Raw genomic sequence first — 21920 nt, 5'->3', positions numbered from 1 at the left:
TAATGAGTATTCAATAACAGAGCTTATCAGTATATAAGCACAGGTCATAATACCCTAATGTAATATTATTATGGAAGCAAGGCACGAACTTACTGCTGAATAATGAGAAAAATAATTTAAAAAATTTGCTGTAGTGTATCATAATCTCTTTATGAAATTATGAAATGCTTTTAAGTGATGTTTTTATATTTTTTGTTTTTCTCTAAATGAGATAAAGGTACTTAGTAAGAGAGAGAAAGAGATTGAGACAGATATGTATATGTGTAATATATGTGTATATGTGAGTATTTATATTTATGTATTTATTAATATATACTTATATGTTATGATTTTATTACATAAAAGAGATAGGTATAACAATAGATATATATTGATATCAGAATTTAAGAGTTTATTGATAAAGGTGGTGAAGATTAATGAAGGCATTTACTAGCGGAAGTGATCCATTGCACCTGACTCTAACAAAAAAAAAAAAAAAAAAAAAAAAAAAAAATGACGGCAGTAAAATCTCCTGACTTTCCTTTATTTGCCTTATTGAATTGAACATAATTTTGGAAAGACTGTTTAATCACATTTTATGTGATTTTAAAAAAAAAAAATTTATAAAGAAACTTATTGGTAAGCCTCAATATTGCTGCCTGAGTTCAGCGGGTAACGCTCTGTGATTGGTCGATTTCTTTCGAACTAACAATGATTAGTCGTTGGAGCCGTTCTTTAAGGAAATAAGGTCCCAAGATACCTAGCAAAAAAGCAGGCGTAACGGTTACGAGACCCCTACACTCCGTAAGTGTTACGAGAGGCAGCGTTTACGAGAGAGCTGAGTAAATCCGGCCCCTGGTTCTTGGGGTCACTACAGTTTCCTCCAATCTGGCAATCTTATGCAGAAAAATAAAGATGCACAAACACCCATCTATATGAATCTATTTGTTTATATCCGTACACACACATATAGACAGATGCATCGCAGGGGCGTGCAGCAAACAACTTTTCAGAGATCAACACCACATGCAAAACTTCCTTGCCCAATCAGCTTGTGGGAAGGTTGCACATTAAGCCTGCAATACAGGCTGATCGCATTCCCATTGACTATTTGCACAGGAATAAAAGGCCTCTCTAGTTAGTTATGCCAATTTTATTTGCATATGAATACACAATAATATACCATTTGGGTTGATCAGTGTTTTTTTTTCTGTATTTCTATGATTCTCCGTCTAGAGCATATTGAGAAGATTGACGTCATCGGTCCATGAGAAGCAGCCTGTGAAAGTGAACAACAGTATTAGGAATTATAACGAAAAAAACAACAATAATAATAAAACCAAGCACGGAGAAACGAGTTCAAAAAGTTGAAATAAAACTATCAGAAATGAAAATGGATCATGACTCTTCGAGTCCTACTTGACTCCTCATCAGGTGATGAAGCCGATTCGATCACTTGATGCGGCTTAGAGTCTGACTGAAAACGCAGTTTTGTTTTCCTTTTTCATTTTGTCCGCGTTTTCTTTCTTGCAAATAGACATGAAGTAAATGCAATAAGACCATTCATATTCAATAATGAAAAGGCGAAGTGAGAAAGAAGAATTTAGAAGAAACGTGATGAACAGAGGAAGAGACAAGGACGAACACAAATCTGTGTATATATATGAAGCTCACATAATTATATATATATGCATGTATGCAAAAGGGAGAGAAAATAGAAGCCTCAAAAACCTACGGCATCAGAAGGGAGGTGGAGGGCATGGGCAGCACGGGGGGCCGCCGCCGAACCTTGTGGCTGCTGGCCTTACTTCATGTTCGATTATGATAATTTCTGTGATGGTCGTTTTACAAGTGCACGGGACACAGTCTCGGGGAGGGAACTGAGGTGACCTGGCCACCCGACTCAGCAGCAGTGGTGAAGATGGCATTTCCTGCATAAAAGGTTTTACTGTTTCAAAAAGGTAAAAGGAGATGGAATGGAGCACTTGTTTTTTTTGTTTTTTTTCTGGCTGTTAATGATTCAGTTAAATGAGAAAGCATATTTGTATTATTACAAGGTTTTGTCACTACTTATATTATGTCAGCTATTCCTCTTCAGAGATGTTGAGTATGCACGAGTTTATATATGAACTATTAGATTCTAGAACAAATATATAGTGTTTGGTTAGTATGTACAGAATTGCATTGTTAAACACATACAGCCATCTACAAACAAACAGTTGATCACAAAAAAATAGAAAGAGGGAGAAGAAAGAGGGGAAAATACTTACGGCTGGTAAAGCCTGAGAGTACAGCACAGCGAGGCACAAGATGACAGCAGTGGCCAAGAACTTCATTTTGTAAACGGAAATGGCCTGGAAGAGGAGAGGAGATTTAGTTTAAAAATCATTAGTCCGACATATTTAAATAGTTTAATAAATTTATCCGTTATATGAAAGTTCTTGTCAAGAAGCACACAATACTAATATTATAAGCTATTACTTGAAAATATAGGATGTGGGTGTTCAGTAGACTTTGAGCTGATGCAAAGGTAGGCTGCAGCTTCGACTGTAAGTCCAGTTTTGGGTTCCAGGCTTTTATACACGGGTTCGGGAGGGGGAAAGGAGGTAATTACGTCACAGGGCAACTTCATAAGAAAGGGCAACGCGAGATTTCCTGAAATAAGGCCTGGGGCAGTTTCCCTGTCGATGCCTCTGCGTTATATTTTTCTTGGTCTCTTCCTTTTTTTTCTGTCACTCTATTTGTGTCTATCTCCCTCTTGGTGTGTGCATAGATATCAAATGAGATCTAGTGTGCATTACAAAGCCCGTTATACTGTACATGTGTGAACACACTTGTACAGTTCATAGAGTGCATACGCATATAAGGCATGTATATCTGCAAATATACATCTACCAATGTATAGAAGTGGCATAGCTTAGAGGCAGAGCACTGGCTTTGATATCAGAGGGTCCTGGGTTCTTGGCAGGTTTCCATTTTACATATTAGTAGAAAAATGTGTCGGTAGCCGGATATTCGAACGTTTTATTCCACACTTTTACGTGTTAGTCCAATAAACCCAATCTGGAAAGTGTATGATTTAGTATAGTACATATATACATACACACAAATACACATGTATATATATATATATATATATATATATGCACCGTATATAGAGCAAAAGAGTTGGAGAGAGGGAGGAAGCAAGAGCAATAGAGAGGAAGCGAGAAAGAAATTTCAAAGTTCAACTGAATGATACATGATGGACATAGTATCCTAGAACTGACTGTCAGTTTTTATTAATATTTTAAAAATGTTTTCCTATTTCCTCCATCCATCGCCTACTCTCTCACTCTCTCTTTGGTGGCGGTAGCCGGATACTGGAGCGTTTTTTTCACACAAATACGTCATAATAAAAAAAAAAAAAAACAATAAAAAAGTGCTATTGTATAATACATACATATACACATACACACAAATACACACACATATATGTACGGTATATAGAGCGAAAGAGACAGAGACGGAGAGAGAGCGAGAGAGAGCGAGAGAGAGAAAACCTTCAAAGTTCAACTGGATGATACATGAAGGACATGGTATCCTAGAATTAACTTTTAGTTATTATGATAATCATTATCTTTTAAATGTTTTCCTATTTCCCCATCTATCTCCTTCTCTCTCACCGACACTTTGTCTAGTTCTCCGTGCGCCTGTCTTTCTCTTATTTCCTCTGTTTATTTTCCCTCTCTGTCATGCTCTCTATCTCCCCTGCCCTCCCCCCCTCTCTTTCTCAGCATCATCAGGAACGAATTTTGAATGAAAATGTATAACTTCCATCAATATGACTACTTTTCTCTAGAACAACAAACTATAATGAATATTCAATAACAGAGCTTATCAGTATATAAGCACAGCTCATAGTACCCTAATGTAATATTATTATGGAAGCAAGGCACGAACTTACTGATGAATAATGAGAAAAATAATTTAAAAAATTTGCTGTAGTGTATCATAATCTCTTTATGAAATTATGAAATGCTTTTAAGTGATGTTTTTATATTTTTTGTTTTACTCTAAATGAGATAAAGATACTTAGTAAGAGAGAGAAAGAGATTGAGACAGATATGTATGTGTGTAATATATATGTGTATATGTGAGTATTTATATTTATGTATTTATTAATATATACTTATATGTTATGATTTTATTACATAAAAGAGATAGGTATAACTATAGATATATATTGATATCAGAATTTAAGAGTTTATTGATAAAGGTGGTGAAGATTAATGAAGGCATTTACTAGCGGAAGTGATCCATTGCACCTGACTCTAACGAGAAAAAAAAAAAAAAAATGCCGGCAGTAAAATCTCCTGACTTTCCTTTATTTGCCTTATTGAATTGAACATCATTTTGGAAAGACTGTTTAATCACATTTTATGTGATTTTTTATATTTTTTATAAAGAAACTTATTGGTAAGCCTCAATATTGCTGCCTGAGTTCAGCGGGTAACGCTCTGTGATTGGTCGATTTCTTTCGAACTAAAAATGATTGGTCGTTCGAGCCGTTCTTTTAGGAAATAAAGTCCCAAGATATCTAGCAATAATAAATGCAGTCGTAACGGTTACGAGACCCCTACACTCCGTAAGTGTAACGAGAGGCAGCGTTTACGAGAGAGCTGAGTAAATCCGGCCCCGGGTTCTTGGGGTCACTACAGTTTCTCCAATCTGGCAATCTTATGCAGAAAAATAAAGATGCACAAACACCCATCTATATGAATCTATTTGTTTATATCCGTACACACACATATAGACAGATACATCGCAGGGGCGTGCAGCAAATAACTATTCAGAGATCAACACCACATGCAAAACTTCCTCCCCCAATCAGCTTGTGGGAAGGTTGCACATTAATCCTGCAATACAGGCTGATCGCATTTCCATTGACTATTTGCACAGGAATGAAAGGCCTCTCTAGTTAGTTATGCCAATTTTATTTGCATATGAATACATTCAACAATTTACCATTTGGGTTGTTCAGTGTTTTTTTCTTGGTTTTTATGGTTTTCCGTCTAGAGCACATTGAGAAGATTGACGTCACCGGTCCATGAGAAGCAGCCTGTGAAAAGGAACAACAGTATTAGGAATTATAACGAAAAAAAAAAAAAACGGAGAAACGAGTTCAAAAAGTTGAATTAAAATAATCAGAAATGAAAAAGGATCATGACTTTTCGAGTCCTACTTGACTCCTCATCAGGTGATGAAGCCGATTCGATCACTTGATGCGGCTTAGAGTCTGACTGAAAACGCAGTTTTGTTTTCCTTTTTCATTTTGTCCGCGTTTTCTTTCTTGCAAATACACATGAAGTAAATGCAACAAGACTATTCATATTCAATAATGAAAAGGTGAAGTGAGAAAGAAGTATTTAGAAGAAACGTGATAAACAGAGGAAGAGACAAGGACGAACACAAATCTGTGTAAATATATGAAGTTCACATAATTATATATATATATGCATGTATATAAGAGGGAGAGATAATAGAAGCCTCAAAAACCTACGGCATCAGAAGGGAGGTGGAGGGCATGGGCAGCACGGGGGGCTGCCGCCGAACCTTGTGGATGCTGGCCCTACTTCATGTTCGATTATGGTAATGTGAGTGATCTTGGTTTTACAAGTGCACGGGACACAGTCTCGGGGATGGAACTGAGGTGACCTGGCCACCCGACTCAGCAGCAGTGGTGAAGATGGCATTTCCTGAATAAAAGGTTTTGCTATTACTAAAGGGTAATGAAGAAGGAATGGAACACTTGCTTTTCCGGCTGTTGATGTTTCAGTTAAGTGAGAAAGCATATTTGTAATATTGCAAGGTTTTGTCACTAGTTATATTATGTCACCTATTATTCTTCAGAGATGTTGAGTATGCACGAGTTTATATAGGAACTATTGGATTCCGGAACAAATATATAGTGTTTGGTTAGTATGTACAAAATTGCATTGGTAAAGATATACAGCCATCTACAAATAAACAGTTGATCACAAACATATAGAAAGAGGGAGAAGAAAGAGGGGAAAATACTTACGGCTGGTAAAGCCTGAGTGTACAGCACAGCGAGGCACAAGATGACAGCAGTGGCCAAGAACTTCATTCTGTAGACGGAAATGGCCTGGAAGAGAGAATCTGAGATTTAGTTTAAAAATCATTATTTTGATATATCTAATTAGTTTAATAAAGTTATTCGCTATATGACAATTCTTGTCAAGAAGCACACAGTACTAATATTATAAGCTATTACTTGAAAATATAGGATGTGAGTGTTCAGTAGACTTTGAGCTGATGCAAAGATCGGCTGCAGCTTCGACTGTAAGTCCAGTTTTGTGTTCCAGGCTTTTATACACGAGTTCGGGAGGGGGAAGGGGGGTGATTGCGTCACAAAGCAAGTTCATAAGAAAGAACAGTGCGGGATATCCTGAAATAAGGCCTGAGGCAGTTTCTCTGTCGGTCCCTCTGCGTTATATTTTTCTTGCTCTCTTCCTTTTTTTTCTCTCGTTCTGTCACTCTATTTGTGTCTATCTCCCTCTTGGTGTGTGCATAGATATCAAATGTGATCTACTATACATTACAAAGAGTGTACATATGTATTAATACACTTGTACAGTATATAGATTGCATACACATATAAGACATATGTATCTGTAAATATACACCTATCAATGTGTAGAAGTGGCATAGCTTAGAGGCAGAACACTGCCTTTGAAATCAGAAGTTCCTTGGTTTTTGGCAGGTTTCCATTTTACAATATGTAGAAAAAAGTGTCGGTAGCCGGATATCCGAACGTTTTATTCCACACTTATACGTGTTAGTCTAATAAACCCAATCTGAAAAGTGTATGGTTTAGTATAGTGCCTATATACATACACACACATACACATGTAGATATTTGCACCGTATATAGATCAAATGAGTTGGAGAGAGGGAGAAAGCGAGAACAATAGAGAGGAATCGAGAGAGAAAGAACCTTCAAAGTTAAACTGAATGATACATGATCCTAGAACTGACTGTCAGTTTTTATTAATATTTTAAAAATATTTTCCTATTTCCCCCATCCATCGCCTACTCTCTCACTCTCTGTCTAGTTCTCTGTGCCTGTTTTATTTTATCTCCTGTCTGTTTCTTTTCTATACTTGTCATTCTCTGTCTTTCCGCCTTTTCTTTCTCTGTTTATATATGTATTTATCAACATATACTTATGTCTTATGATTTTATTACATTTAATAGATAGATAAGTATAGCTATAGATATATATTGATATCAGAATTTATGAGTTTATTGATAAAGGTGGTGAAGATTAACGAAGGCATTTACTGGTGGAAGTGACCCACTGCACCTGACTCTAACCTGAAAAAAAAAGCACTGGATACAGTCTCGGGGAGGGAAATGAGGTAACCTGGCCACCTGACTCAGCAGCAGTGGCGAAGATGGCATTTCCTGCATAAAAGGTTTTGCTGTTACTAAGGGTAATGAGGGTAGAATAGAACTTTTCTCCGGCTGATAATGTTTCGATTCATTGAGAAAGCATATTTGTATTATTGCAGGGTTTTGGCACCGGTAATATTATGTCAAGTGTTTATCTTCAAAGCTGTTGAGTACACGCGAGTTTATATAGGAACTATTAGATTCCGGAACAAATATATAGTGTTTAGTTACTATGTACAGAATTGTACTGGTAAAAACATACACCCACCCACAAAAACAGATATTTGATCCCACACACATATAGAGGGAGAAGAAAGAGGGGAAAATACTTGCGGCTGGAACAGCCTGAGTATAAAGCACAGCTGGACAAAATATGACAGCAATGGGAGGGGAAAGGGGGTAATTACGTCACAAAGCAACTTCTTAAGCCCGAGACAGTTTCCCTGTGGGTGCCTCAGTGTTGTATCTGTCTTGCTCTCTTTTTTCTACCGCCCTGTCACTTTTTGTGTCGGTGTGTGCATAGATATCAAAAGTGTTCTACTATGCATTACAAAACCCGACTATCACACTAGAGTTTGATATATATTTATATATAAAATACTGTCCATGTGTGTAACCACATGTACAGTATATTATTTGTATACATTCAGACATATAAGGCATGTATATCTGTAAATATTTATCCATCAGTGTAAAGAAGTGGCATAGCTTAGAGGTAGAACACAGGTTTGCCATCAGGTCCTAGGTTCTTGGCAGGTCTCCATTTACAATCTGTAGAAAAAAAGTGATATTCGAACGTTTTTTCACAAACAAATACGTCATAATCAAATAAACCCAATCTAAAAAGTGCTATAGTCTAGCATATACATATACACACATACACACACAAATACGCACATGTATATATGTAGGGTTTATAGAGCGAAAGAGACAGAGAGGGAGAAAGAAAACCTTCAAAGTTCAACTGGATGATACATGAAGGACATAGTACCTAGAATATCCTCATCCATCCCCTTCTCTCTCACTGACACTTTGTCTAGTTCTCCGTGTGCCTATCTTTCTCGTATTTCCTCTGTTTCTTTTCTCTCTATGTTTGCCATTCTCTCTATCCCTCACCCTCTCTTTCTCAGCGGAAGGGGCATGAACGCTATAGCGACCCGGACCACCGAGCCTGGGGCCGGATTTACGAACGCATATACGGAATCGTATGAGGTTTGTTTCCATCGTAAATCAAGCTACTCTCTCGTTTCGCGCAACGAGCGTATTTTCAAAACACTTCCGAGGTCGTAAACACGTCTCCGTACGAGGGACATTAGCGAGTGCCCGAAACCACTCGTAACGTTCATCGTGGCGACCCTCCTCCGCTCATATCAGCTTCATGAATACCCTCAAGAGTGTGCAACTGTGACTTTTCTTTAGGGAAATCAATAGATGTGTAAGAGCAACATATTTAGGAGGCATAGTATCATAAAAAAACAATATGGCTAATGTAAATAAGGATGGCCTTTGCCGATCCACGGACACCGCGGAAACACTCTGTGTAGGCCTAATATAAATCAACAAGTTTAGTTAATAATGAATTAAAGGAAATCTGACGCATCATCAGGAACGAATTTTGAATGAAAATGTATAACTTCCATCAGTAATTTTCTCTAGAACAACAAACTATAATAAATATTCAATAAAAGAGGTTATTATTATATAAGCACAGCTCTGAATACCCTTATATAATATTATTATGGAAGCAAGGCAATAACTTACTGATGAATAATGAGAAAAAATAATTGTTAACAAATTTGTTGTAGTGTATCATAGTCTCTTTATGAAATTATGAAATGCTTTTGAGTGATGTTTTGATTTTTTACTCTAAATGAGATAAAAGTATTGAGTAAGAGAGAGAAAGAGACTGAGGCACACATATATATATGTGTAATATATATATATGTGTGTGTATGTTTATATATATATATTTATTTATATATACTTATATGTTATGATTTCAATACATATAGATAGATAGATAAGTATAGCTATAGATATATGTTTATATCAGAATTTAAGAGTTTATTGATAAAGGTGGTGAAGATTAATGAAGGCATTTACTGGTGGAAGTGACCCATTGCACCGGACTCTAACGAGAAAGAAAATGCTGGCAGTAAAGTCTCATGATTTTACTTTATTTCCCTTGAACATCATTTTGGAAAGACTGTTTAATTACATTTTATGGGATTGTTTTTTTTTTTTTTTTATATAAAGAAACTTATTGGTAAGCCTCCATATTGCTGCCTCAGTTCAGCGGGTAACGCTCTGTGATTGGTCGTTTTTTTCGAACTAACGCTGATTGGTCGTTCGAGCCGGAGACCCCTACCCTCTTGTTGTGTAACGTTTGAAAAGGGGTCGTAACGATGCTAGTTGAGAAATCGTTGATACTCTCCGTAAGTGTTACGAGAGACAGCGTTTACGAGAGAGCTGAGTAAATCCGGCCCCTGGTTCTTGGGGTCACTACAGTTTCATCCCATCTGGCAATCTTCTTATGGATATAAACAAAGATTCACAAACACCCATCTATATCTATCTATATATTCATCTATGTGGATGTCAATCTGTCGATGTATGCATGTATATATATATATATATATATATATATAAATATATATGTATTCATACACACACAAGAAGAAAATAAAAATACATATACGCATGTATGTATATGAGAAGAAATATGTGAGATGGCTTAAAATGGCCATATGTCCCACAAAGTTGCTGAATGCTGAGTCGCTGAAGAGTGAGCTATTTCGTCTCCGCGAGTTTTTACTGATGTTGCACGGCGTCCTCACGGGCCCTTCCCTCCCTCGTCCAACCAGGATTCGGAGTGTCAGATTTTGCACATTCCTCATGTGGATATAGTTGACATATTCTCTATTTCGATTCGCTTATTTTTTGCAATATTTCTTGTCATGGTTACAAATGTATGTATCTACTTATATATATATATATATATATATATATATATATATATATATACATACATACATGCACGCACACACACACACACACACACACACACGCACACACACACACACAAACACACACATACACACGTACATAGGGAAAGACAGAGATAGATATACAGATAGATGCATCGCAGAGGCTTGCAGGAAACTACTGTTCAGAGATTAACGCCGCGTGATAGACTTCCTCGCGCATTCAGCTTCTGGAAAAGTTGCACTTAAATCCTGCAATACAGGCTGATCGCACTCCCATTGCCTAGTTGCATAGGAATATAAAACCGCTCTGGTTAGTTACACCAATTTTATTTGCATATGAAAATATTCAAGGATAATATACCATTTGGTTTAGTGTTTTTTTCTGGATTTTTATGATTTTCCGTCTAGAACATACATGGGAAAGTTGACGTCATCGGTCCATGAGAAACAGCCTGTGAAAAGGAATAACAACTTTAGGATTTATAAAAAGAAGACAAAAACGGAGAAACGAATACACAAAGTTGAAATAAAACACAGAAATCAAAATGGATCGTGACATTTCGAGTCCTACTTGTCTCCTAAACAGATGTTGTTTCGAGTCTGATTGAAAACGTAGTTTAGTTTTCCTGTCTTATTTTGTCCGCGTTTTCTTTCTTACAAATATAAATGCAATAAGATTGTTCATATTCAATAATGAAAAGGTGAAGTGGGAAAGAAGTATTTAGAAGAAGCGTGTGCGAAAGACAGAGATGAACATAGGCAGAGACAAAAACGGACAAAAATGTTGAATATATCAAACACACGCATATATATATCTATGTGAATATAAATAAGAAAGATAATAGAAGCCAAGAGAAACTTACGCCATTAGAAGTTAGGGCATGGGCAGCACTGGTTGCTGCCGCCGAACCTGGTGCTTGGTGGAATTACTTCATATTCGATTATGGTGATCACTGTGACCTTCTTTATGCAACGACACGGGATACAGTTTCGGGGAGGGGAGTGAGGCGACCTGGCCACCCGACTCAGCAGCAGTGGTGAAGATGGCATTTCCTGCATAAAAGGTTTTGCTGTTACTACAGATAATGAGGATGAAATCAAACATTTGTTTTTCTTAGGCTATTGATCTTTCGATTCATTGAGAAAGTGTATTTGTATTATTGCAAGGTTTTGTCACAAGTAGTGATTATGTCAATTATTCCTCTTCAGAGATGTTGAGTATGCACGAGTTTATATACGACTATTAAATTCCGAAACAAATACATGCTTGGTTTCTGTATACAGAGTTGCACTGACAGGTACATACATCAACCCACCCATTCACATATATATTACAATTAAGGGAGAGAGAGAAGAAAATACTTACGGCTGGTAAAGCCTGAGTGTACAGCACAGCGAGGCACAAGATGACAGCAATGGCCAAGATCTTCATTTTGCAGACGGAAATATCCTGGATGAGAAATGAAAGTATGAGATACAGGTCGTTTTTTATGATTCTAACCGTAACAACTTTGATTAGATTATCAATTAATTGATTATTCATTCTCTATATAAAAATGCGTGTTTTCAAACACCTTGCAACACTGTTCATAGATATTACAACTTAATACCTGTATTTATAGGGTGTGGAAATTCAGTAGACTTTGAGCTGATGCAAAGATCGGCTGCAGATACGACTGTAAGTCCAGTTTTGGGTTCCAGGCTTTTATACACGGGGTTGGGAGGGGGAAGGGGGGTTATTACGTCACAAGGCTACTTAATCAAAAGGACAACGCGGGATTTCCTGGAGGCCTGAGGCTTTTTCCTTGTCAAAGCCTTTACTCCTCACTCCTCCTATTCTCGTTTTGTTTTACCTTCTCTATCCCTCTTCCTCTCTTTTATCTCTCTCTTTCCTCTTCCTCTTTATTTGTACATAACTACATACAAACACTTATACATACATAGACACATGTATATATACATATGCACATATACATGTATTTATAGGTATTTTACACTTACAAGAACACACAATGACATATCTGTACGTAAACACACACATATAGTCTGATACTGTGTATGTGTATTTGTTTATATATGTATGAAACTCATACACATGAAAATAACTATTTCCGATGACTTCAAGGTTATTACAGATATTAGGTGACTGTTGAGTCGCATAATAGTTAGCATTCTTAGTCATAGTCACTTTTCCTCTCATCCAACTAGAATTTGAATGCCCATGTTATAGATACATATATACAAGATGACCCCTCCCCCCCACTCCACACACATAAGGTCTGGCTTGCTCGCCCCCAAGGGCCTGCATAATAGTTTTTTGCTATTAGTCCCTTGATTTCTGTTGCCTCTATTATAAATATATAGTACTGGTTATAGTGTAGAAATGCCTCAAGAGTAGCTAATTTTTATTTTTTTCTCGATCCCGCCCCACCGGATTATGTTCAATTTGCTCGCTATCCCACCCTTGCCTCGCCCAAGAAAAAGCTGAAATGACACCCCTTTATATATACACATATATACACAGAAATGTAAATGTACATATGTATACATACATGTATATACAGTATATAATCATATATATAAATGTTAGTATATATACATACATATTTCGTTCATTTGTTTATTATTATACGTCCTTTACATATAAAAATCTATATAATATTATATATTAATCTATCTATTCAACGAATCTCGTTTGTGAATTGTGTTTCTCTATCACTATATATTTATATGTATGTCTGCACATAGATGTCATACACTCACAAACATACACAGTACATATATATATATATATATATATATATATATATGTTGTACTACAATATAAGATATTACTATTTCCATTACTAAGTAGCTTATGGAGAAGGAACTCCAATCTTAATCCAATCGCATGGCAAGAATACATGCCATGCCCAATGTAATACAAGTTTATTTATTGTAATTACACATAGATGGCTCTACAAGTGCTTACAAGTCCTACGTGTCTCACCTGTCTACCCTTTTCCTCGACTTTTGGAAAGAGTCTTTTGCATTATTTCATTGTCGTAAATGTTATCGAGATTTTGATAACAATTGAATAATCATAACATCAATAACAGTAATAACAGTATCGATATCAACTGTATAAAAAAGAAAAATATTTTCCCGTCAATTCAAGGAATGCGGAAATCAGGGCTTACTGATAGACTCCTTGCTGGCTGAGCACACGTGGAGCCACCTGTATGTAATAACATTCACATAAATCTACAGGAAACAGAACATAAATCCGGGGCGAATGGGTTAATTTACTTTGTTCTGTGTACTTGTGGAAATATTTTCTGTTAGAATATATTCAGAACGAATGGCGCCATCGACTCTTGGGAGTTATCCTGTAAATTAAGAGCAAGAATTACAATGAAAAAGTAATAATCATTATGGGCAACAGACTTACAGATATACGGGATGTATCCACAAATATGTACGAAAATGCTCACAGTAACGGAAAATGAAATGAGACACAATTCTTTATATAAACAGACAGACATACAGATAGATGAATAAATAGACAGGGAAAATGAGAAAAACGTAGAAACCGAAATGAACTTAGCGACCGGGACCACCGAGCGTGTTGGTGCGTGAATTCACACACACAAAAGAAAAGAAAAGAAAAGAAAAGAAAAGAAAAAAAAGGACACATGTATGTATGTATATGAAAAGAAAAAAAAAAAATGTGAGATAGCTTTAATGGTTATATGTTTCACAGAATTACTGACTGCTGAGTCGCTGAAGCGTGAGCTCTTTAGTCACGCGAGTTGCACGGCGTCCTCACGGGCGTCCTTTTTCTCCCTCGTCCAACAGGGATTTGGAGAGACAGATTTTATACATTTCTCATGCGGGTCCAGCAGCCATTTTCTCTTTTTCGATTCGCATATTTTTCCAATATTCTTGTCATAGTTGCAGATATATGTAACTACTTGTGTATATATATGAATATATATGTTAAGATATATAGATAGATAAATAGACGCATCGCAGAGGCGTGCAGCATACAACTATTCAGAGATCAACACAACATGCAAAACTTCCTCGTTCATTCAGCTTTTGGGAAAGTTGCACAGTAATCCTGCAATACAGGCTGATCGCACTTACATTGCTTAGTTGCAAAAGGAGAATATAAAGCCACTCTGCTTAGTTACTCCAATTTTATTTGCATATGGATACATTCAACAATGTTATAACATTTAGGTTATTCAGCGTTTTTTTATTTTTTATCTTTTATGATTTTCCGTCTATAACATATTGAGAAGATTGACGCCATCGGTCGCACTTCCATTGTCTATTTGCACAGGACTAAAAAGCCTCTCTGGTTAGTTACACCAATTTTATTTGCATATGAATACATTCAATAATAATAAACCATTTGGTTTGTTCAGTTTCTGTTTCTGGAATTTTAAGATTTTCCGTCTAGAACATCCGTCCATGAGCAACAGCCTGTGAAAAAGAACAACGGTATTAAGAATTATAACGAAAAGAAGAAGAAGAAGAAGAAAACAAAACAGGAACGAGTTCACAAAGTTGAAATAAAACAATCAGAAATGAAAATGGATCGCGACTTTTCGAGTCCTACTTGACTCCTCGTCAGGTGATGAAGCCGATTCGATCACTTGATGCGGCTTGGAGTCTGACTGAAAACGCAGTTTAGTTCTCATTTTGTCAGCGTTTTCTTGCAAATACACGTGCAGTATATTTAAAAAGATTGTTCATATTCAATCATGAAAAGGTGAAATGGGAAAGAAGTATTTAGAAGAAACGTGTGCGAAAGAAAGAGATAAACAGAAACAGAAACAAGGACGAACGAAAATACGTGTAAATATATGAAGCTCACATTATATATGTGAATATATATATATATATATATTTATATATATATATATATATATAAAGAGAGAATAGAAAAGCTTAAAGAAACTTACGGCATCAGAAGGGAAATGGAGGGCATGGGCAGCACGGGCGGCCGCCGCCGTGGCCGCCGCCGTGGCCGCCGAACCTTGCGGCTGTTGGCCTTACTTCATGTTCGATTATGGTAATTTTAGTGATCTTGGTTCTGCAAGCGCACGGGACACAGTCTCGGGGATGGAACTGAGGTGACCTGGCCACCCGACTCAGCAGCAGTGGTGAAGATGGCATTTCCTGCATGAAAGGTTTTGCTGTTACTAAAGGGTAATGAGGAAGGAATGGAACACTTGCTTTACCGGCTGTTGATGTTTCTGTTGAGTGAAAAAGCGTATTTGTATTGTTGCAAGATTTTCCACAAGTAATGATTATGTCAACTCTTCCTCTTCAGAGATGTTGAGTACGTACGTGGTCATATAGGAATGATTGAATTCCAGAACAAATATAGTGTTTAGCTACTCTAAACAGAATTGCATTAGTAAACATATACACCCATCCACAAACACAGATACTTGATCCCACACGCATGTATAGAGAGAGAGGGAGAAGAAAGAGGGGAAAATACTTACGGCTGGTAAAGCCTGAGTGTACAGCACAGCGAGGCACATGATGACAGCAATGGCCAAGAGCTTCATTTTGTAGACGGAAATGGCCTGGAAGAAGAAAGAATCTGAGATTTACATTCTTAAAATTACTAGTCTAATATATGTTTGTTTAGTTTAATCCTTTTATTCGCTATATGAAAATTCGTGTCGTCATGAATCCCACAACAATCTTTACAAATATCATAAGGTAATACCTGAAAATGAGGATGTGGATGTTCAGTAGACTTTGAGCTGATCCGAAGGTAGGCTGCAGCTTCGACTGTAAGTCCAGTTTTGGGTTCCAGGCTTTTATACACGGGTTCGGGAGGGGGAAGGGGGGTAATTACGTCACAAGGCAAGTTGATAAGAAAGGACAATGCGGGATATCCTGAAATAAGGCCTGAGGCAGTTTCCCTGTCGGTCCCTCTGCGTTATATTTTTCCTGCTCTCTTCCTTTTTTTTTTTTTTTTTTTTTTTTTTTTTCTCTCGCGCTGTCACCTTTTTGGTTTTGTTGATCTCTCTCCCTCTTGGTGTGTGCATATATATCAAATGTAATCTATGCATTATAAGGCCGAGCATAACACTAAAGGTTGATTTATATATATTTATTGTACATGTGTGTAAGCATACAGTCTATTGATTGTATACATACAGACATAAGGCATGTATATCTGTAAATATACATCTATCAATGTACAGAAATGGCATAGCTTACAGGCAGAGCACTGGCTTTGAAATCAGAAGGTCCTGGATTCTTGGCCGATCCATTTTACAATCTGTAGAAAAAAAGTGTCGGTAGCCAGATGCTCGAAACTTTTTTCCACACACAAATACGTCATAACCATACCCAATCTGAAAAAGTGTATGGTTTAGTATAGTATATATATATACATACGCACATACACACAAATACACATGCATATAGACACTATCTATAGAGCGAAATAGACAGAGGGAGAGAAAACGAGAGAGAGAGAACATGCAAAGTTCAACTGTATGATACATGAAGGACATGGTATCCTAAAAGTGATTGCTAATTATAATAATGGTCAGTGGTTAGTTCCCGAGAGGACCTTAATGTCGGAAACATTCTATTAACAAAACGATACATGTAGAAAAGGTACGAATGAGAATGAATATCTTCAAGAGATATGTTTAACCGGTTTCGAATATATCTTCGTCAGAAATACAGATGCTCCATGTATTTTTTATATATATTCGAAACCGGTTAAATTCCTCTTTTACATTATGAATATATTCATCTCATTCGTACCTTTTCTACATTTATCGCAGTAAATACATTTCACAACGATATATATCTCCTTTTACAAGGAAAATACATTCACATCCTTCTGTCTGTATAAACAAGTAAACAAATGAATGAATGAAATTATGTACATACACATATATACATACATATATATACTCTCACCTATATATTTACATACATGCATGTGAGTGTTAATGCGTGTGTCTAAGTTACACATATAACCCTGGTTATAGCCTCAAGAACATCTAATTTTTAATGATTTTTCACGACGCCACCCCACTTGATTGTGCTTACTTCACTCGCCAACTCACCCTTGCCTCGCCCTAGAAAAAAGATGAAATGGCGCCCCCGCATATACATATATATACACACACACATGTATATATGTATATGTATACATGCATATAGATATAATCGAATTTAAATGCATATATATATATATACACATAACTCATTAGTTTGTTTATTATTGTATGCAATTTACATATAAAGCAGCATGCTAAAATCATAATATATATATTCACCTATGTATTCAATAACTCATTTGTGAATTTTTTTTTTTTTTTTTTTGTAACAATATATATTTACATGTACGTCTATGCATAGATATCATACACACAACCATATGCAGTATATGTGTCGTACTACAATATGAGTAGCCTCCGGGCTAGTACAGTGGTAACGTGTCGGCCTCTCATCCGAGGGGTCGGCGGTTCGCGCCCAGCACAGGCGCGAGAAGTTGCAATTGTCGCCTGGAGGTTACTGCTATGGCTGGTCACCACATTATGAGCTACAGTATTTCAATATGGGAGGCATCCACAAACATGTACGAAGATGCTCACACATTAACGGATTATGAAATGAAAAACAATTCTATATGCAGGCAGACATACAGATAGATGAATAGGGAAAATGAGAAAAAGAGTAGAAACCGAAATGAACTTAGGGCATCAGCGGAAGTAGAACGGTCGCCATAGCGAACGGGACCACCGAGCCTGGTTCTTGGGGTCACCACAGTTTCCTCCCATCTGGCAATCCCCCTATGGATATAAACAAAGATGCACAGACACCCATCTGCATTTAAATATAACTGGATATATGCATATATATATATATATATATATATACACACACACACACATATATACATATATGTGTGTGTGTGTGTATGTGTATATGTATGTATTCACACACACACAAAAAAAGTAAAAAAACAACAAATGTATGTATGTATATGAGAAGAAATATGTGCTATGGCTTAAAATGGTCAAGTGTTTCACAAAGTTGCTGAATGCTGGTGTCGCTGACGCGTGAGTTCTTTAGCCTCCGCGAATTTTTTTTCTTCACGGGCGCCCCTTTTCTCCCTCGTCCAACAGGGATTTGGAGACAGATTTTGCACATTCCAATATTCTTGTCATAGATGCAGATGTATGTATCTACTTTTGTATATATATGAATATATATGTACACACATATATAAAGAAATATACAGAGATATATAAAACTTCCTAGCCCATTCAGCTTCTGAGAAAGTTGCATATTAATCCTGCAATACAGGCTGATCGCACTTACATTGCCTAGTTGCACAAGGAGAATATAAAGCTACTCTGGTTAGTTACTCCAATTTTATTTGCATATGAATACATTCAATAATGGTATAACATTTGGGTTGCTCAGTGTTTTTGTATTTTTTATTTTTATGATTTTCCGTCTAGAACATATTGAGAAGATTGACGCCATCGGTCCATGAGAAACAGCCTGCGAAGAGGAATAACAGCCTTAGGAATTATAACGAAAAAACAAACCAACAAAAACAAAAACAAAAACAAAAACGAAACGAGTGCACAAAGTTGAAATAAAACAATCAGAAATTAAATTGGCTCCTGACTTTCCGAGTCCTACTTGACTCCTCATCAGGTGATGAAGTCGATTCAATCGCCTGATGCGGCTTCGAGTCTGACTAAAAACGCAGTTTTGTTTTCCTGTCTCATTTTGTTTGCATTTTCTTTTTGGCAAATTCACATGCAGTAAATGCAATAAGATTGCCCATATTCAATAATGAAAAGGTGAAGTGGGAAAGCAGTATATAGAAGAAACGTGTGCGAATTAAAGAGAAAGAATAGAAAAGCTTAAAGAAACTTACGGCATCAGAAGGGAACTCCAGGGCATGGGCAGCACGGGCGGCCGCCTCCGTGACCGCCGAACCTTGCGGCTGTTGGCCTGACTTCATGTTCGAGTATGGTAATGTGAGTGATCTTGGTTTTACAATTGCACGGGACACAGTCTCGGGGATGGAACCGAGGTGACCTGGCCGCCCGACTCAGCAGCAGTGGTGAAGATGGCATTTCCTGCATGAAAGGTTTTGCTGTTACTAAAGGGTAATGAGGAAGGAATGGAACACTTGCTTTACCGGCTGTTGATGTTTCTGTTGAGTGAGAAAGCGTATTTGTATTGTTGCAAGATTTTGCCACAAGTAATGATTATGTCAACTCTTCCTCTTCAGAGATGTTGAGTATGCACGGGTTAATACACGACAATTATATTCCGAAGCAAATATATGTTTGGTTTCTATGTACAGACTTGCACTGGCAAACATACACCTACCCACCCATCCACATACGCATGTTACAAATAGGGGAGAGAGAGAGGGGAAAATACGGCTGGTTTTGTTACTGGTAATATTATGTCAACTACTCTTCAGAGATGTTGACTATACACGAGTTTATGTAGGAACTATCAATTCCGGAACAAATATATAGTGTTTGGTTAAAATATGTACAGAATTGCATTGGTAAACACATACACCCATCCACAAACACACTTGAAACATATAAATAGAGAGAGAGAAAGGAAATACTTACGGCTGGTAAAGCCTGAGTGTACAGCACTGCGAGGCACAAGGTGATAGCAATGGCCAAGACCTTCATTTTGTTGACGGAAATGGCCTGGAAGAGGAAATAATATGAGATTTACTTACTTTAAAAATCATTAGTCCGATACGTTTATTTAGTTTAATCAGTTCATTCACTATATGAAACTGCGTGTCATCAGTTACTACGCAACAATTTTTGCTAATATTATAAGGCATTACCTGAAAATATAGGATGTGGATGTTCAGTAGACTTTGAGCTGATTCAAAGGTAGGCTGCAGCTTCGACTGTAAGTCCAGTTTTGTGTTCCAGGCTTATATACACGGGTTCACGAGGGGGAAGGGGGGTGATTGCGTCACAAAGCAGGTTCATAAGAAAGGACAGTGCGGGATATCCTGAAATAAGGCCTGAGGCAGTTTCCCTGTCGGTCCCTCTGCGTTATATTTTTTTTTTGCTCTCTTCCTTTTTTTTCTCGTTCGCTCTGTCACGGTTTATGTTTATTTATATCCCTCTTGGTGTGTGCATAGATATCAAATGTGATCTACTATGTATTAAAAAGCCCGTTATACTGCACATATGTGTAAACACGTACAGTATTGCATACATAAATATGCCATGTATTTCTGTAAATATACATCTATCAGTGTATAGAAGTGGCATATTTGGCTTTGAAATCAGAAGGTCTTGGGTTCTTGGCAGGTCTCCATTTTACAATCGACAGAAAAAAGTGTTGGTAGCCGGTTATTCGAACGTCATAATCACATCTGAAAAGTGTATGGTTTAGTATAGTATATATATACACATACACACAAACACACGCATGTATATATGCATGGTATATGGAGCGAAAGAGACAGAGAAAGGGAGATAGCGAGAGCAAGAGAGAGAGAGCAAAAGAGAGAGAACCTTCAAAGTTTAACTGAATGATACATGATGGATATATTATCCTAGAATTTACTGTTGTTGTTGTTGTTTTTTTATTATTATTTTCAAATGTTTTCCTATTTCCCCATCCATCGCCTACTCTCACTCCCGCTTTGTTTAGTTATCTGTGTGCCTGTCTTTCTCTTATTTCCTCTCTGTTTCTTTTCTCTCTACGTTTGTCATTCTCTCTACCTCACCCCCTTTCTCTCTCTCTCTGATTCTCCTAGCGGTTGATTTCCGAAAAAAAATAATGTTGGAATCAATCTGATAACACAGCGATATATGTAGAAAAGATCTCAAGATCTTCATAATACAAGAGATGTTTTTAACCGGTTTCGAATACATCTTTGTCAGAAATACAGAAGCTCCATGTGTTTCTACTGGATATATATTCGAAACCGGTTAAATGCGTCTCTTGGATTGTGAAAATATTCATTCTCATTCATACTTTCTCTACATTTATTGTAATGAATACATTTCACAACGATATATGTATTTATTTGTACAAGGAAACTACATTCATACCTCAGTCTATCTGTATAAACAAGTAAATATATATATACATACACACACACACATATATATATATGTATATATGTATATATATGTATATATGTATATATATATGTATATATGTATATATTATGTATATATGTATATATATATGTATATATGTATATATTATGTATATATGTATATATATATGTATATATGTATATATATATGTATATATGTGTATATGTACACACACAAATCTATAAGTGACACACACACTGATATATGTATATATGTGAAAGGAGAAAACACACTACCGTGTTGATACTATGATGTAAAAAAACACAATGTAAATCTAGTTTTACATTGTGGGTTTTTATATCATGTATATATATATGTGTGTGTGTAGGTATGTATATGT

General features: G+C 36.6%; 3 protein-coding genes and 1 long non-coding RNA gene across 4 annotated transcripts in view; all 4 read right to left on the bottom strand.

The window, feature by feature from the left end:
* Positions 1 to 1114: 1114 nt before the first annotated feature.
* On the bottom strand, positions 1115 to 2893 carry LOC125036973. The gene is made up of 5 exons (XM_047629934.1): positions 2795 to 2893; positions 2461 to 2526; positions 2250 to 2333; positions 1715 to 1910; positions 1115 to 1258 (listed from the first exon to the last, which is right to left on the bottom strand). The coding sequence occupies exons 1-4, from the start codon at positions 2891 to 2893 to the stop codon at positions 1719 to 1721; spliced, it is 441 nt and encodes a 146-aa protein (XP_047485890.1). The 3' UTR covers positions 1115 to 1258; positions 1715 to 1718.
* A 7842-nt stretch (positions 2894 to 10735) lies between these two features.
* LOC125037152 lies at positions 10736 to 12115 on the bottom strand. Its single transcript, XR_007115950.1, has 4 exons — positions 12035 to 12115; positions 11791 to 11874; positions 11288 to 11477; positions 10736 to 10876 (listed from the first exon to the last, which is right to left on the bottom strand). It is a non-coding gene; the product is annotated as an uncharacterized LOC125037152 (long non-coding RNA).
* Positions 12116 to 14770: 2655 nt separating this feature from the next.
* On the bottom strand, positions 14771 to 19358 carry LOC125036972. The gene is made up of 7 exons (XM_047629933.1): positions 19354 to 19358; positions 18783 to 18787; positions 16656 to 16716; positions 16156 to 16246; positions 15926 to 16009; positions 15377 to 15593; positions 14771 to 14894 (listed from the first exon to the last, which is right to left on the bottom strand). Exons 1-6 carry the CDS (start codon positions 19356 to 19358, stop codon positions 15381 to 15383), a joined length of 459 nt encoding a protein of 152 aa, XP_047485889.1. The 3' UTR covers positions 14771 to 14894; positions 15377 to 15380.
* LOC125036971 overlaps positions 18821 to 21920 on the bottom strand; it is a 9719-nt gene continuing 6619 nt past the window's right edge. Inside the window, exons 3-6 of the mRNA XM_047629932.1 lie at positions 20302 to 20393; positions 20072 to 20155; positions 19354 to 19558; positions 18821 to 18968 (exon numbers count right to left, since the gene is read on the bottom strand). Coding sequence (XP_047485888.1) covers positions 19358 to 19558; positions 20072 to 20155; positions 20302 to 20393 — 377 coding nt within the window. The 3' untranslated portion in view covers positions 18821 to 18968; positions 19354 to 19357. The remainder of the gene's footprint in view (positions 18969 to 19353; positions 19559 to 20071; positions 20156 to 20301; positions 20394 to 21920) is intronic.

The sequence above is a fragment of the Penaeus chinensis genome, chromosome 22 (assembly GCF_019202785.1).
Source record: "Penaeus chinensis breed Huanghai No. 1 chromosome 22, ASM1920278v2, whole genome shotgun sequence".
Lineage (NCBI taxonomy): Eukaryota > Metazoa > Arthropoda > Malacostraca > Decapoda > Penaeidae > Penaeus > Penaeus chinensis.
The sequence above is the reverse complement of the archived record's forward strand: the minus strand, read 5'-3'. Positions and strand labels throughout refer to the sequence as shown.

What these genes read in the sequence shown, in the direction of transcription:
- LOC125036972 (XM_047629933.1), bottom strand. An exon ending in ATCCACATCCTCATTTTCAG is followed by an intron (nt 16,010 to 16,155) that starts GTATTACCTTAT and finishes TTCTTCTTCCAG; the next exon opens with GCCATTTCCGTCTACAAAAT. An exon ending in ACACTCAGGCTTTACCAGCC is followed by an intron (nt 15,594 to 15,925) that starts GTAAGTATTTTC and finishes CCTTTCATGCAG; the next exon opens with GAAATGCCATCTTCACCACT.
- LOC125036973 (XM_047629934.1), bottom strand. Translation starts at nt 2,893, where the DNA reads ATGCCACTTCTATACATTGGTAGATGTATATTTGCAGATATACATGCC. An exon ending in AGTGTGTTCACACATGTACA is followed by an intron (nt 2,527 to 2,794) that starts GTATAACGGGCT and finishes CTGGACTTACAG; the next exon opens with TCGAAGCTGCAGCCTACCTT. An exon ending in CCCACATCCTATATTTTCAA is followed by an intron (nt 2,334 to 2,460) that starts GTAATAGCTTAT and finishes CTCCTCTTCCAG; the next exon opens with GCCATTTCCGTTTACAAAAT.